Source organism: Anser brachyrhynchus, assembly GCF_964034855.1.
Source record: "Anser brachyrhynchus genome assembly, chromosome: 3".
Classification (NCBI taxonomy): Eukaryota; Metazoa; Chordata; class Aves; order Anseriformes; family Anatidae; genus Anser; species Anser brachyrhynchus.
The window spans coordinates 86,929,506-86,944,247 of record NC_137696.1 but is presented as its reverse complement, the minus strand read 5'-3'; the positions used below and the strand labels follow the sequence as shown (position 1 = coordinate 86,944,247).

The 14,742-nt window shown below is 38.7% G+C and overlaps 1 protein-coding gene across 3 annotated transcripts in view; it reads right to left on the bottom strand.

Moving 5' to 3' along the window:
- Positions 1 to 14,742, bottom strand: part of RNGTT (RNA guanylyltransferase and 5'-phosphatase) — a 187,828-nt gene that overhangs the window by 122,435 nt on the left and 50,651 nt on the right. For all 3 annotated transcript variants that reach the window (XM_080585426.1, XM_080585425.1, XM_080585427.1), the window contains 2 exons: positions 14,025 to 14,160; positions 5,461 to 5,532 (listed from right to left, as the gene is read on the bottom strand). In XM_080585426.1, the coding sequence (XP_080441552.1) occupies positions 5,461 to 5,532; positions 14,025 to 14,160 (208 nt within the window). The remainder of the gene's footprint in view (positions 1 to 5,460; positions 5,533 to 14,024; positions 14,161 to 14,742) is intronic.

The following is a 14,742-nucleotide window of genomic DNA, read 5'->3' as shown; positions in this document are numbered from 1 at the left end:
TCTGGATTACTGCGTTCAGCTCTGGGGCCCCCAGCACAAGAAGGCCATGGACCTATTTGAACAAGTCCAGAGGAGGGCCACGAGGATGACCAGAGGGCTGGAGCACCTCTCCTGTGAAGACAGGCTGAGGGATTTGGGGTTGTTCAGCCTGGAGAAGACAAGGCTCCGGGGAGACCTCATAGCAGCCTTCCAGCACCTAAGGGGGACTGCAGGAAAGGTAGGGGGGCTCTTTGTCAGGGAGTGGAGTGATAGGGCAAAGAGCAATAACTTTAAACTAAAAGTGGATAGATTTAGATTAGACATTAGGAAGAAATTCTTCACTCAGAGGGTGGTGAGGCCCTGGCACAGGTTGCCCAGAGAAGCTGTGGATGCCCCATCCCTGGAGGTGCTCAAGGCCAGGCTGGATGGGGCTTTGGGCAACCTGGGCTGGTGGGAGGTGTCCCTGCCCATGGCAGGGGGGGTGGAACTGGATGGGTTTTAAGGTCCCTTCCAACTGGAACCATTCTGTGATTCTATGATTCTATGAAATAACAGGAAATAAAATTTCCTCTCTTCTTTCCAATGTCAGGAGCATTCTTGTCCTCTACCCTCAGCCCCCAAATTAAAAGCAGAATACCTGACATTTCAAAAAAACATCACTTCCTGAACTTCAGAGAGAAGATGCCAAAGTTAGTGAACTAGAAAACACTCTTACATCTGCGCTGGTCAACTAACACTGCAAAGCCTAACCTCTGGCCTTGAAGCCACTGAAGTCCAACAATGTTCATCCTATCTTACTCTCCAAAAGAGGATGACATCTCAGAAAGGATGCTAAGAATGGTCCCTGAGCAACATTAAATCTTAGACTATTCCTGAGCTCAAGAGCACTGTAGCCACCCAGGGCCAAAACTCTGCCAGGGTCCATTTTAACTACTGAAAGAGAGGATGAGGTTTCAGTACCAGCACCCTGCCCCTGGCACAGTTTCATGTATTACTACAGATGTGTGTAGCCTTTAAGAACGTGGTTTTGAGAGAGAATTTTATATACACTTGAGGTGGTTTTTGTTGTTGTTTTGTTTGTGTTTTGTTTTAAGAAAGATCCAAGCAAAGCAGAGAAAAAAAACAGTAGGGATTGCTCTGGGTTCCCTCAAAGAGTTGAGGCTGAAAGGTTGACTTATTTCATTTGCATATAGCTTCCTTTCTATGAATTTGCTTTTAGCATGTGGGATGAAAGCAGTAATACAGCAATGTCATATTTTGAGTTGCTATTAATAATAATTAACATTATGATTCAGACTGAACAAAATGACAACAATCTTTTTTTAATCTCCCGAAGAATCATTTGTTTTTCCTGACATAGGCACGTCTTGTAGCACAACGGGATGGCTTACCACAAGCTTCTGGAAACTACATGTCACAGAAACAAGGATTAAAAAGAAACAAAATCAAATTGTTCCATCAAAAACCATGAAAACTGACTTCTTCAGCAGTTACAGGTGATAAGCATCAGAATTCAATAAAAGATTTATCCTAGAAGAAGACAGCCAAGGCAGATTATTTCCATGTTTTCCCTGAGAACTCCAGTATATGTCTCTCCCAATCAATGAAACCCTGTTTTTATTTTTCCCTTCCTCCTAAGACCTTTCCTGTCTAGATACCTAGAGTCAAATGCTCAGTACATATTTCAATCACAGTTTATTTTCTTGGTTTCTTTCACCTTTCTAGAAGGCTGCTGTAGTTGATTCCTGCTACACCACAGCAAAATTGAAAAGCTAAGTAACAATAAGCCTCACCGATAACAATGTGATTAAAATTGTTAAGACTGGTCTTCTTCCACTCTCTCTCATCTCTAAATCTGCTCCCTGGTTATTCTTTTTAAGTTGTTCCGATAGCCTGTGCTCACCATTAAGTTTCTGTTACCATTCTCTCCCAATGATCACATCATCCTTACTTGCAGTGGTTTCTTCGCCGTCTCTGTGTCAAGCTCAGATGAAACACTGCCCAAGTCTGAAGAAAGATCCTATAATGTACTGAGACACTACACTCAGTGATTCCATGATTTTTTCCCAAATCACAGTACTTTACACAAAATTAAAACCCTTATTTTTATTCCCAACTGATCCATGACCACTGGAGCAGCTGACCACTGCTGCTCTTAGAGCTCAAATTGATATTTGTCTCAAATAGGTAATGGTTCAAAATTCCCTGTCTCAGACAGATTGTGTTGTCTAACTGCCACACTTCCGAACACCCATTTTAAGAAAATTTAGCCCCCAAAAATAAGGTAACAAAGAACTAAAATAAATACAAGAATAGAGTACAGCCCAATTTTGAAGCTTGACAATAGTGTTGGGTGAAAACACTGAGAATTGTTCAAAACAATATTACAGCAAATGACAATTGGACACTTTAAATTATGACATTATCTTGCTGTGATCTAAAATGTTAATTCCATGATTTTTCTCTGTATATGTTAACAGCCTTCACTGTACTATTTACAGCCATCCTGAGGGGCGCAAGCTGACGTAATTCTTACTATAAATGTATCATGCAATCTGCAGAACTATCTATCACCTTACTTCAGCACTGTTCTGTATTTCTGTGTTGGTGCCGGTCATCCTAACGCAAATCCTCAGCAGTATTAATAGTGCACGTAAGTCTTCAGGACTTAGCGTAGAATCTGTGAATTTAGTATTTTAGAAGAAATCTTCTGACAAAAAACATAAAACTTTGTGCATTTAGCTAGTATAGGATGGTGTGCATGCAAAATAGGTTGAATAGTTAAGAATAAAGTCAACTGAAAGTACCTCTAGTTCACTAGACCTCACTTAAACATAAGCCTTTCCTGAGCAGACAAAAGTGTTCATCAGCAGCTTGTATTCACAGTTCCCCCACTGCAGTGCAGCATCTCTAGCAGCAGAGCAAGCAGAGGATGAGATGGGAATATGCCGGAAATCTTGTCATTTAGATGATGGCCAGTGAGTAGGGTAACTCCACGACTCACCTTCAGAAGATGCAACTACTTGCAAGATCCAAAGCAGCAGTGCAGAATTCCCTGAGCACTTCGCGTAGCCCTCTGCTGTTGAGGGGGTGCTTTTGGAGAGGGGGTTGGTTACTTGCAGGGGGACGTTTTGTTTTGAAACAGAACTGGTGTTCTGTGTAATTACTTGATTTGAAGCTCTGCTAGGAAAATTATATGATCTGACTTACTCGCTCTAAAAAAAGGAACTTATTCTTTCCTGCCAATTACAAGTTTTCAATACATTTACCTCTCTTTGTGATAAAATTCTGTTGACCACTTCTTGCCAAGCCAAACATCCTTGGGTGCCCAGTTTTGTAATTAAGTACCTAAAATTAATCTAAAATCCGCTATGCTTTTTAATCTTTGTGGTAGGACAATTGCTAATGAATTCTTGCAGCTGAAGCCCTGCTTGTACTCATCCTGATAACATTGTTTTAATTTGTCCTTGACATTAAAATTGTATTACATACTAACCAATTCCTCACTCTCGGTCCCAATGTTAAAAAACAAAACAACAACAAAAAAACACACTAAGTTTAAAGCATTTACAGCTCTGCTCAAAAGCAGACTTTCCTCAAACCTTAACAATCCTCTGAAAACCCTCATCATTTCTGCTCTTTGTGAGGTAGGATTCTTCATGTTAAGTTTGGACATTTGCTACAAATGAGGGTTCCCTTCCCTCACACCCCAAAAAACATTTCACCAAAGTATTTACGACTTATGCTGGGCAGCCCAGTCAAGCTGAACAGCATTTTATGCAAGTCGAAAAGAGTCAACGGTAGTTTAAGAAGTGGGAAATGCACTGTGTTTCAGTAACACCGTTTGTCCTGTTAGGAACACTAAAACAATTTCATATTTCCAGAAGCACTAACAAATACTAACCTGTTTTTCCACGGGCTATTTAGTCACAGGCTCTGTGACTACATTTAACACCCTGCTGTGGTTTAAATCCAGGAGGCAGCTGAGCCCCACACAGCCACTCGCTCACTCCCCACCAGTGGGACAGGGGAAAGAATCAGAAGGGTAAAAGTGAGAAAATTCTGTGTTGAGATAGAGATGGTTTAATAAGAATGGGAAAAACTGTGCCTGCAAGCAAAGCTGCATAAGGAATTCGCTTCTTCCCATTGGCAGGCAGGTGCCCAGCCATTTCCAGGAAAGCAGGCTCCATCACACGTAACGGTTCCCTGGGAAGGCAAGTGCCACAACTCTGAATGCCCTCTCATCCTTCTCCTTTCCCCTATCTATTATTGCCAAGCACAAAGTCATCCTTTGCGTACCGTACCCTTATCCAAAGGTATGGGACATCCCTTTGGTCAGTCTGGGCCAGCTGTCCTGGCTGCGTCCCCCCCAGCTCCTGGTGCACTCTCAGCCTCCTCACCGGCAGGGCAGCACATAAAGCAAGGAAGAGCCGGACACTGTGCAAGCCGTGCTCAGCAACTACTGAAACACTGGTGAATTGTCAACACTGGTTTGGTAACAAATCCAAAACACAGCGCCTTACGAGCTACTAGGAAGAAAATAACTTTATCCCAGCAAAAACCAGCACACACATTCTGTTTTCACAAAATTATTTTAAACGTTTTAAAAAGATATATATGTTTAAACCAATCCTTCCTGAAAAACATTTTCTTTCCCTTACACATGAGAAATCACCAGAAATTTTATTTCATAAGTGATAACAAGTGAAACACACTGTCAAGTTTAGTTCTTCAAATAAGCTTCAAATAGGAGACCCTTTCATAAGACCAACTTCGAATTTCACGTATATCATGACTTTGGGGGGAAAATACAATAAATTAAACAAAAAATCTACAAAGGTAACATGCAATAGCCCTTTGGTGACTTTCAAATACTTACCGTCTTTGAAAGCTGCTGTAAAAAAAAAAGTTTCTCATTCTCCCCATTTTTCAATAGTTCTCTCCTGTGACCACAGAGACTTGATTTCTAGCTGTCAAAATAGGCTTCTCCTTTTCCACAACATTTTTCTTTCTCACCTATTTGCCCTACAGCCAGCATAAACAGGGGAGTCTGCCGTAGAGCACAACTATCAGAGAACCAGATGCCTGGTTTCAAAGTGAAATTTGAGAAACGGGTGATGGAGTAGCCTAGCAAGGAGCACTGTGATGCTCAGGTAACATGTATGCCGCTGACACGCTAGCTTCTCCATCCACTCTCAGTTTTCACTGTCTCTATACTTCAGACACGTTCCAGAAATGGGAAATTTTCACACAGTCTTTAGCAGACTGTTTCAAACCACCACCACATGGAAATGAATCAATGCCTATTAGAAGGCTGCTTTCGATCTTAATTCTGATGCACTGCATTTTATTGACCTGCAAAATACTCAGACACTTTTGGTGCTTAGGTTTATTCTCAAGCTCTTAATAATACGGATAAGATTAAAACAGAAATGAGAATCAATAACTAATGATAAAACCAATAAAACCAAAAGTACTTACATTAAACTTAATAATGTCATATATCAAGTACCGAGGAACAACCTGTCCGTTAACCTTGTCAATGATCATTTCCTAAAACAAACAAAAAGACATTTAGGTTTATCTCATGAATACAAAAAGAAGCCAGCACATTTATAGCTAGCATTTATACCTGTAAGCATGATGTAATCAAATAATGGCCACATTTTTAGTATCAAAAATATTTTACAGTATGTCAGCATTATAGAAGTATTATTGCTCTAAATGCCTCATGAAGCATTCAGCGAAAAGCCAAGGAGCTGTCCTAAGGTTCCACGTTTTGATCTGCAACATTTACCCATTAGTTTCTCCACAGCTTTCAAAATCATTACCTTCCTTGAGGGAATAATGTGTTTTTAAAAACCTCAGTAAGAACTGCAATCCTAAGTGAACTAACCACTTTTGGAAATCTCACCTACAAGGAGAACCGGTAAACAAGCTAAGAACAAGCATTACCATCCATTTTCTATGTTCAGCTTGGATCTTTTCACATTAGCTGTGTTCTAAGCAGCGGTGACAAGTGCAATTTGTTTGAATGTTGCATTGTGACTCAGCAGTAGGGTTCCTTCAAATGGAAATATCACAGATAGTACCGCTATCACATGAAACTAGTTCCGATTCAATATATACTGGTAATCCACCTTGAAAATACGTCAGCAAGGAGAAAGTCTATTAATGATCACCATACAATAAATACATATACCTTAAATGCTCATACTTAAATCTGTGCTCAGACTTGTGATATGAATTAGACACAGTTTATTAGTTTACTAAACTAATACAAATTATTTAGTTTCATGTAAATTAGTCACAATTGAAAATGGTAACAGTCAACCAATGGGTAAATCTTTTTCAAGCACAACTTCGAAATATTCACTTCTCTAAATACTATGCGTCTTCCTCCGTCCTGCTCTCCACCACCCAATTATTGGTTATTAAGATATTTGTATCTACTAAGGACTTTTTGCTGCCAATAAAAAATTAAAATTCCAAATTCACACACATGACATGAAACAATAGAAGATAAAAATATTTCACTATGACATGATGAAAACGAAGCTATGTGCTCAATAATTAATCCAAAAAGAGAACTTTATATCAACTCAAATTCATTTAAATGTTTCCTGCTAGTTCAATAACATTTTTGTTTTACAACCTTGTAACTTCTCTTAGAATCCCTAACTTCTACAAAGTAAACTCTAACAAGATTTTCATTGTAAGATTAATTTTAAGTCTGTACACATACCAAACTTCTTGAATTGTACCTAGAATGTAATCACATTTGGCTTTAAAAAAAATAAGCAAGCAGTTTTAAAATGTAAATTTGTCTCGAAGTAAATACAAAGCTTGAGGCATTTAAACCTTAACTAGAAAACTCAAACCTATTGTTCTCAAATAACAATAGGGAAGCAGAAGTTGGCTACTTTTTTCTTCTTTTTTTTTTTTTAATCTCATCTTTTATAAACTGAATACAGAAATGGAGATTGTTTTTTCATGGCCAAGACTGAAAGATACTCTGAATGACTAATCTGAATGATGCAAAGCTAGCATTTGTATACAAAACCCTGAAAACATGCCAGGGCCTGGTATGAAAGGATTTTAAGTCTAATTTTCCAAAATCTGGATCTCTGGATATTCTTTTTAAGACTAATTGTAAAATACAGCCAAGAGGACTAAGTTTTCTCTGGGATGTTTAGTTTTAACACAGAATTAAATTTAAGAACAAAACCTCTTCTCTACTTCAGACATATAAACCTCTTCAACCCTATTGCGGGTTAGACCAGCCTCTTGCCACATCTCCATTTCTTTTCTTCCTCTTTTTCTCTTTTCAGATCCTGACTGAAATCCCAACTACCAAACACACGGTAACGCAATATGCTTCAGTAGTAGAGATGACAAATTCCTGTCTTGCTCATCTCCATCATGACACCAGCGTTCGCTGCTCCATTAGTTACGCCAATATAACTGTCATAAGGCAAAAGCTGCAATGTGATCATAAGAATGATTCAGATTAAAAGTACTCTAACACATCATTATTTAAGACTCTGATTTCAGAGTCTTTCTTGAAATTGTAAGAATTGAAAAACACCTCAGGGATTAGATCTCAGAAGCAAGTTCATGGAAATATGAACTATTTGAAGAACTCATCAAATTCAAACTCACTCATTCTGATCTGATTAATAACCTGATACTATAAGGCCATATTTAAGCCGATTTCTAGGTAACTAAAAACTTAAAATGAAAAACATTCACATGGCAACATAACAGAACACAAAACTATTCACAAGACACAGCTGCATCCGTGCACTGCCTTCTATGTGTCCTGTGTAGGTTTACAGGCACTGTGGTGTGTTTCCATATTACCACTGCTAGGAAATCTGATTTTTACCATTTGTCCATTGGCTGCCACCTTAGATACTTGCTTAACCTGCAGGTTTGCAGAACAAGCTCCAATGGCCAGTTTCTTTAACGTAATCTGGAAAAGTGTGCTGGTGTTAATCTTCTTTTCTGGTGCTGCGGTGCACAGTTTTACAGCATATTAGAAACAACAACTGTGCTAAAAGCATTGAGCTGGACACGAACCAAAAAGAACGATGCTGGACTGACAGCTCAGGGAACTCCCCATCTTTCCATGAACAGCTTATTTAGCAAGCAACTTGGACTTAAAATAATCCAAAATTTAATCACAAATCAAAGGATCTCATCTTACCAGTAACTTACAGAACGTACAGTTAGTTGAAACAGAGTATGAAGTCAGATCCCATCACACATCTGTTTATTGCTCCTTTTCCTCTTATCCCTTGCCTTTTCCTTTATCCATTTACCTTCAATACAATTCTAGCCACTGCTGTCTTTTAGGAATACAAATAGCTTTAAAAAAAAAAATCTATACTGTACAAGGTGCCAGTTTTTGCAAACTCAACAAGTTGTAAGCTGTGCCGTTCCTGACAGAGCTTACAAATACACGAGGTCTGTACTGACACAGAAACGTACACGGTTCTCACCCTACACTGACTGCAGTTCTGCAGGATGTCTTCACCGGTGTGCATTGCTCCCTGTGTTCATGCGCTCAGTAGGTTTTAAATTAAAGCTCTAGGAGAGCCACATCCATCTAGGATGTCACGTGTCAGGTACTTCACCTAAAGGACATAAAGGGCAGAGTGGCTGAAACCTTCCATTTATTTGACTTGAAGACAAGGAGGGTTCAAGGATGCCACAAGAGGCGTCTGAGATTGATAGACATTTATAATACATGACAGCACGTATGCCTATACCACTGTTGCTGTTTTAAAATTTAAGTAATAAAAGATGACAGCCTTAAATGCTTGGAAAAAAAAACAGACGTGTGTGTTTTCTTTTAGTACTTTTTCTAAGAAAGTCCTCACCCAGCTGAATTTTACTGGATGTTCTGCCACACTTGTGAGCAGTTTTGAACACCAGATGTTTTGCTCACAAACACAGATGACTGACAGCTAGTTTTATTTGTGAAATGATGGGAATATCCTGACAGCTCAGAGATCACATCTTATCTCATTAGTTGAAAAAAACTTTTTAATACACTTAGATGCTGTATATTTAAAATGAGCCCTTGTTCACAAAAATATTAAATAGCAATTCAAAGGAAGAAAATATTTCAAGCCTAAGGACACCTCTGCATTTTCTACTAAATTGTTCCAAAGCTATGTACAATATCAAAAAACTTATTGGAAGTAACTAGCTTTCTTGCACGGCAGCCAAAACCCTTGCTGCACTTCATTCATTCCCTCAGACAGTGGTAAGGAGACCAAACACTTGGCTTTCTAAAGGAATACCTCATATTATGCTAGTCACCTGTAGGTAGTGTTCAAATTAGTTTTAATGATCTTTGCAGAAAACTTTCTTCCATGCCAGAGGAATAAACACAACTGAAGAACTGGAGATGAGCACGAAGTATTGCACAAAATCTCTCATCACCCAAGATGTAATTGATCACAGTAAGAACTGCTTGCAAGTAATTTCAGCTTGAAGTGAACCCTAAATGCATTTGAGATTCTCAAAGACAACTGCATGAAAGGCTTACATCAGAAGCCTTAAAGCAAGTTAAGAGTTCACTGAATTCATGGAAATTACCTTTACCAAAGTTTTATGCATTGTCACTCAAAGCAAGTTGGAGAGACTAAATCTTTTGTATTCTGAACACATGCAACTGTTTCACTGCATGGCACTGATGAGTTAGAATTCATCTGTTTTCTTCTTTCTTATACTTTTAGGATTAATGCAAAGCAATGCCATTTGGGCACTTCATTCTATACCATCATTCTCTGAAAGCAAAAAAGCTACTTCAAGGACAGTAAGTATGAACTACGTCAACCTGTAATTAAAGAATTAGTTCCAACAGTACTAATTAGCAAAATATGTTAATGCAAAAAAAAATTCTTCACATAGATTAAGAAAGAAGTCATGCACATATTCAGAGTAAAGGAACAGTTATGAAAATTATCTTTTGGCATGAACATTAAAGAAATATTGAATTTCAAAGTTAAGCTTGTGATACTTCAAACGGTAAACAAGTTCTAGCATCAAACCTGTTGAAAGGAATTGCAATTGAAAAGAAGTATATTCCAAACTTTTATTATTATTAAACTGACCACACAAATTAATTTAATAGTCTGCACTATGAAAGTATTTATCCATCAAAAGATTTTATTTTATTTCAAGGTACATTACTCAACCAAGACTTCATTTCATTTTGCTTTTTACTTTACAAAAAAAAGGAAAAAAAAATCTCGCTAATTTTATGCCAAGAGTAAAATATTCAAATACACTTTAACAATCAAACTTTTACAAAGCAACAAATTTAGTGGTTACAGCTCATACCCTACGTAACTGTGAATATGTGATGCAACTAATGACTGACCGTAAATTCTTTCAACTTCATTTATTCTTAAGAGACAAACTATAAATATGGGAGTCACAAAATGCCAGATCAGAACCCCTCTCCTATGCCGCAGTCACCGCCACATTTACATAGACATCGAAATGTGTGCTCCCCTGTCATCCACCATATGCATATTAGCCCACCTTAGTAAATCACCTGTTTTTAAGACACAGAAGAGAGAAGCAGAGCCCCTGAAGAACTATTGAAATAATCCTTTCCAAAGACTTCCTAATAAACCAATTGCTACAAAACAAGGACAGCAAACTATGTGCTCCTTTACGATTCTGTGGGAAGAGACAATGAAGTCAAAGGCAACCTATAATTTAACTCTGAGATAGATGACTTGCCTAACCTCAGCCTGAAAACTTCACCCTATCTTAGTAATAAGGTGCACCTCTTACTTCATGAAGTCTTCATTTCTAATAAAACTCTGAGTCACTTTCCTCAGCAGGAAAGCACTGCACAATTCAAGGTGCCCATAAGGAAAACAAAGGCATCATATGGACAGAACATATTTTACAGCTCATTCTTCACTGGTTTATGACCAGAATAATATGAAATATATTTGTGCAGTAAGCTTTAAATTCTCAAAAACACCTGAAATCTTTCCCTAACTTATCAATTCTTCCTGTATCTCCTCCAGTGGCAGTCTGGCATTGTAATTTTCCTTCTTAAAGGGCAATTCAGTAGATTTTCTTCCTGACACTATTAAGATCCTTCCCAGACTCAGATCCTACAGAAAAGTACACTTTATTCCATGTATTGGCTGATCATTATTGGTAAGATGATTCTGCACACATAGATCTTTATCCAATATAAATAAAAATCTCAAATCCTCTCCTTTCTATCTCAACTTTTATATGTACCTTCTTTTGATCTCCCTTTTCTCTGTACGCATCCACTGAAGTTATTTCATGAACTCCAGATCTTGTTTATTTCTGTTAAATTGCTTCAGCCTGCTAGCCAGTAACAACTGAAGATTTTAATTAATGTAAAAAAGCATAAATTTCCTTTTAAAGATACCGTTGGTTTAAAGCTAACTGGATGTTCACCTCATCTCAAAACATCTGTCATTTCAACAAGTTTAACTGCTTGTTAAATATGATTTAATAAACTATAGCTACGGACTACACTTCCCCCTCCCCTCTGCCCCCCAGTCCTGGTATAGTAAATTACCTTAATAAAGCATTGCACGTTATTTAGCTGTGCAGGTTGAAAAAAACAACAGCTTCAGAAGAGCAAGCTCCAATTTTTTCCTCATGCTTCCCTGTATGCTTATAGAGCCAACACTTTCCTCTTTCAATACAACCTTTGGATACTCCTTCACAATCACAGCCAAAGGGTGAGGGAAAAGAAGAAAGAGCCCAAACCCGTAACTCTCAAGTGTTTTAGAGAGTGGTGAGCTGAGCACTGTCACTCCCGCTGACTGTCCTCTCACCTGACATAAGAAGCCAGTGCAAGCAGAGCCCCAAAACACGTCCTGACAGAGTGCTCATCCTGTTCACCCCATGGGCAACAAGGGGCACACCACTGAAAAAACTACCGAAGTGTACTGTCTACAGGCAATTTCAGCAACGGATTCAACTGCAGTTTCAGAAGCTTTGCTATCATCCACAAACATTGTTTGGGTTAGGAATTAATAATTCCTAGATAGGAAGAATGGGAGGAACTCTCTTCAACAAAAGAGGATTGCAGCATATGGACATTGGCAAGCCATTGCTTTTCTCAAGAGCCTTAGAGAAAGAAAAAATAGTACCAGTCTTACCCCAACAGTATGGAGCCTAATGTATGCCATTAAGAATATTTTGAAGTATGTGGTTAGGAACCTGTCTGGCTGTAGAGGCTTCTTCCAGACACGACAGCTTGTGCAACCCCTTTTGAGCTGAGAACATCACATTTACCACAGCATGCTCTCAATTTTTCAGTAAAGCAAAGGCAGTGGGAAGTATTCCATTATCTGCTTCTCTGCCTCTCGGACAGTATGTTGTTCCTTGCAATAATTCTCCTCACACAGAATCAAAGGATCACAGAATATCCTGAGTTGGAAAGGACCCACAAGGGCCACCGAGTCCAACTCCTGGCTCCACACAGGCCCACCCAAAAACCAGACCATGTGTCTGAGAGCATTGTCCAAACACTTCTTGAACTCCGGCAGGCTCGGTGCCATGCCCACTGCCCTGGGGAGCCTGTCACAGTGCCCGAGCACCCTCTGGGTGCAGAACCTTTCCCTAACCCCCAGCCTGACCCTCCCCTGTCCCAGCTCCATGCCGTTCCCTCGGGTCCTGTCGCTGTCCCCAGAGAGCAGAGCTCAGCGCCTGCCCCTCCGCTCCCCTCGTGAGGGAGCTGCAGGCCGCCATGAGGCCTCCCCTCAGTCTCCTGAATAAACCAAGGCTGAACAAACCAAGTGATTTTAGCTGTCTGACTTTTATGTCATCCCCTCTAGGCCCTTCACCATCTTCATAGCCCTCCTTTGGGCACTTCCTAACACCCTCTGTGGCCTTTTTACACTGTGGCGCCCCAAACTGCACACAGTGCTCAAGGTGAGGCCGCACCAGCACAGAGCAGAGCAGGACAGTCACCACCCTCAGCCAGCTAGCAATGCTGTGCCTGATGCACAGATTGGATTTACATACACTTCCCATGTGTATTCAGTAAGACATGCCACACACAGAAGTGACATTTCAAGGATACTGACAACAAAGGCCTGAGAAAGGAAAGAAAGTAACAATGAGAATGACAATATGGCCTTCCGCATGTGAAAGGTGCGCTGAGCTTCAGAAGACCAATATAGAAGATCAACCCAGATATTCAGCATTTTACCAAGCAAGAGAGACAGCAAGGTAGAACAACTCCACTGCTACTGAAACATGATAGGAAAGTGCATTCATACACTAAACACCTGCCAGGGTAGAAGAACTAATGCCGTTCTTTTCTTCTGCTAAAATAGGGAGGTCAAGAAAGGAATATTCTCTTCTTGTGGCTACTCTTCTGAAAAGCTTAGCAATTAAGAACACTCCAGGAGAGATTTTTAACAAATACAGAGGTTTTACAGCTTGTTTTACAACTAGCTAACAAAGTTCATTAGCACATTTACATAATCTAAATTAGCATGACTACTTAGAAATGTTTCAAACAACTAAACCATTTCTAAATTAGTCAGTAATTCAAATTAGTTGAAAATTGAGATGACAGAAGCAAAAACATAAGTTTACAAGTCTATCAAAATATCAAAATTTTATCAAATTTTACAAATATTTACATTAATTGGGTTAAATTCACTATGTTTACTGAATCAAAACAAAGCTATAATGAGAGATGATGTTCTGCATTTATTTCTTTAGATTCTTTTCAAGCTTTTTCTCATACTCAGAGAATGTCATCTCAATACCTTGATTTATTTCAAAGACAAGTAAACAGCTCCCCCCAGAGCAGTTATCATTGCTATTCTGTAGATAAAAAGTGACTTATGAACAGTGTGATTTCCACATTCAGCCAGTGGCTGAATCTATTACTCCTAAATCCCATGATTCACTGATCCAAGCCTAAAAAACTTGGTGCTGTTTGTGGGGAAAAAAAAAAAAAAAAAACTGCTGAAATCATTACAATTATTATACAGTACACTCCTTACCCCATCTAGAAGAGTGTTTGTTAGATGTGTGCGAAGATCTTTGCGAAACGGAAATTCCAGATTAGATACGTGAAAAATTGAATTGTCTCGATCAATCATATAAACTTCATTCTTGCCATCAACAAGCATCATGTACCTGCAATGACAATGTTAAGATGTTAAAGATGCATCCTCTAAATCTATTTAATTTATCGTGTTAAAAAACAATCCTGACAGAAGTTGTAAGAGAGCATTTAGAAAGGAACTTTTTATAGTTTAAATTTTAAACTTATTGCTTCAAAAAAGCAGTTAGTTTGATCCAACTATCACCAAGAAAGTTTAAAATATACCTACAAGAAGGTCATGTGTAAAGATAACGTTAAAATCTATCAAAAAGAATAGAGATTTCAAAATACTCTAAGAAATGGATGAGGCTAATTCAGTTAGATTTAACTAAAAAATCTTTCACTCCAATTTTTCTTTATTGAGTGGGCAAGAACTTTACCCATTATAAATCTGTAAAACTTAATTCAAAGAAACATCTTTTCCTGACTATCCAACCCTGCAGTACTACAAAGTCTCAGCCAGATAGCAAGCCTCTTTTCATTAAAGCACTAGGAAGTTTAGACAAGGAACATTCTTCTGTCACAGTACACATAAAGAAAACCCCAAAGCATACTGTGCTATCACAAGCAATTTGTGAGCTTGGTTCAGATGCAAACATCCAAATTTTCTTAAA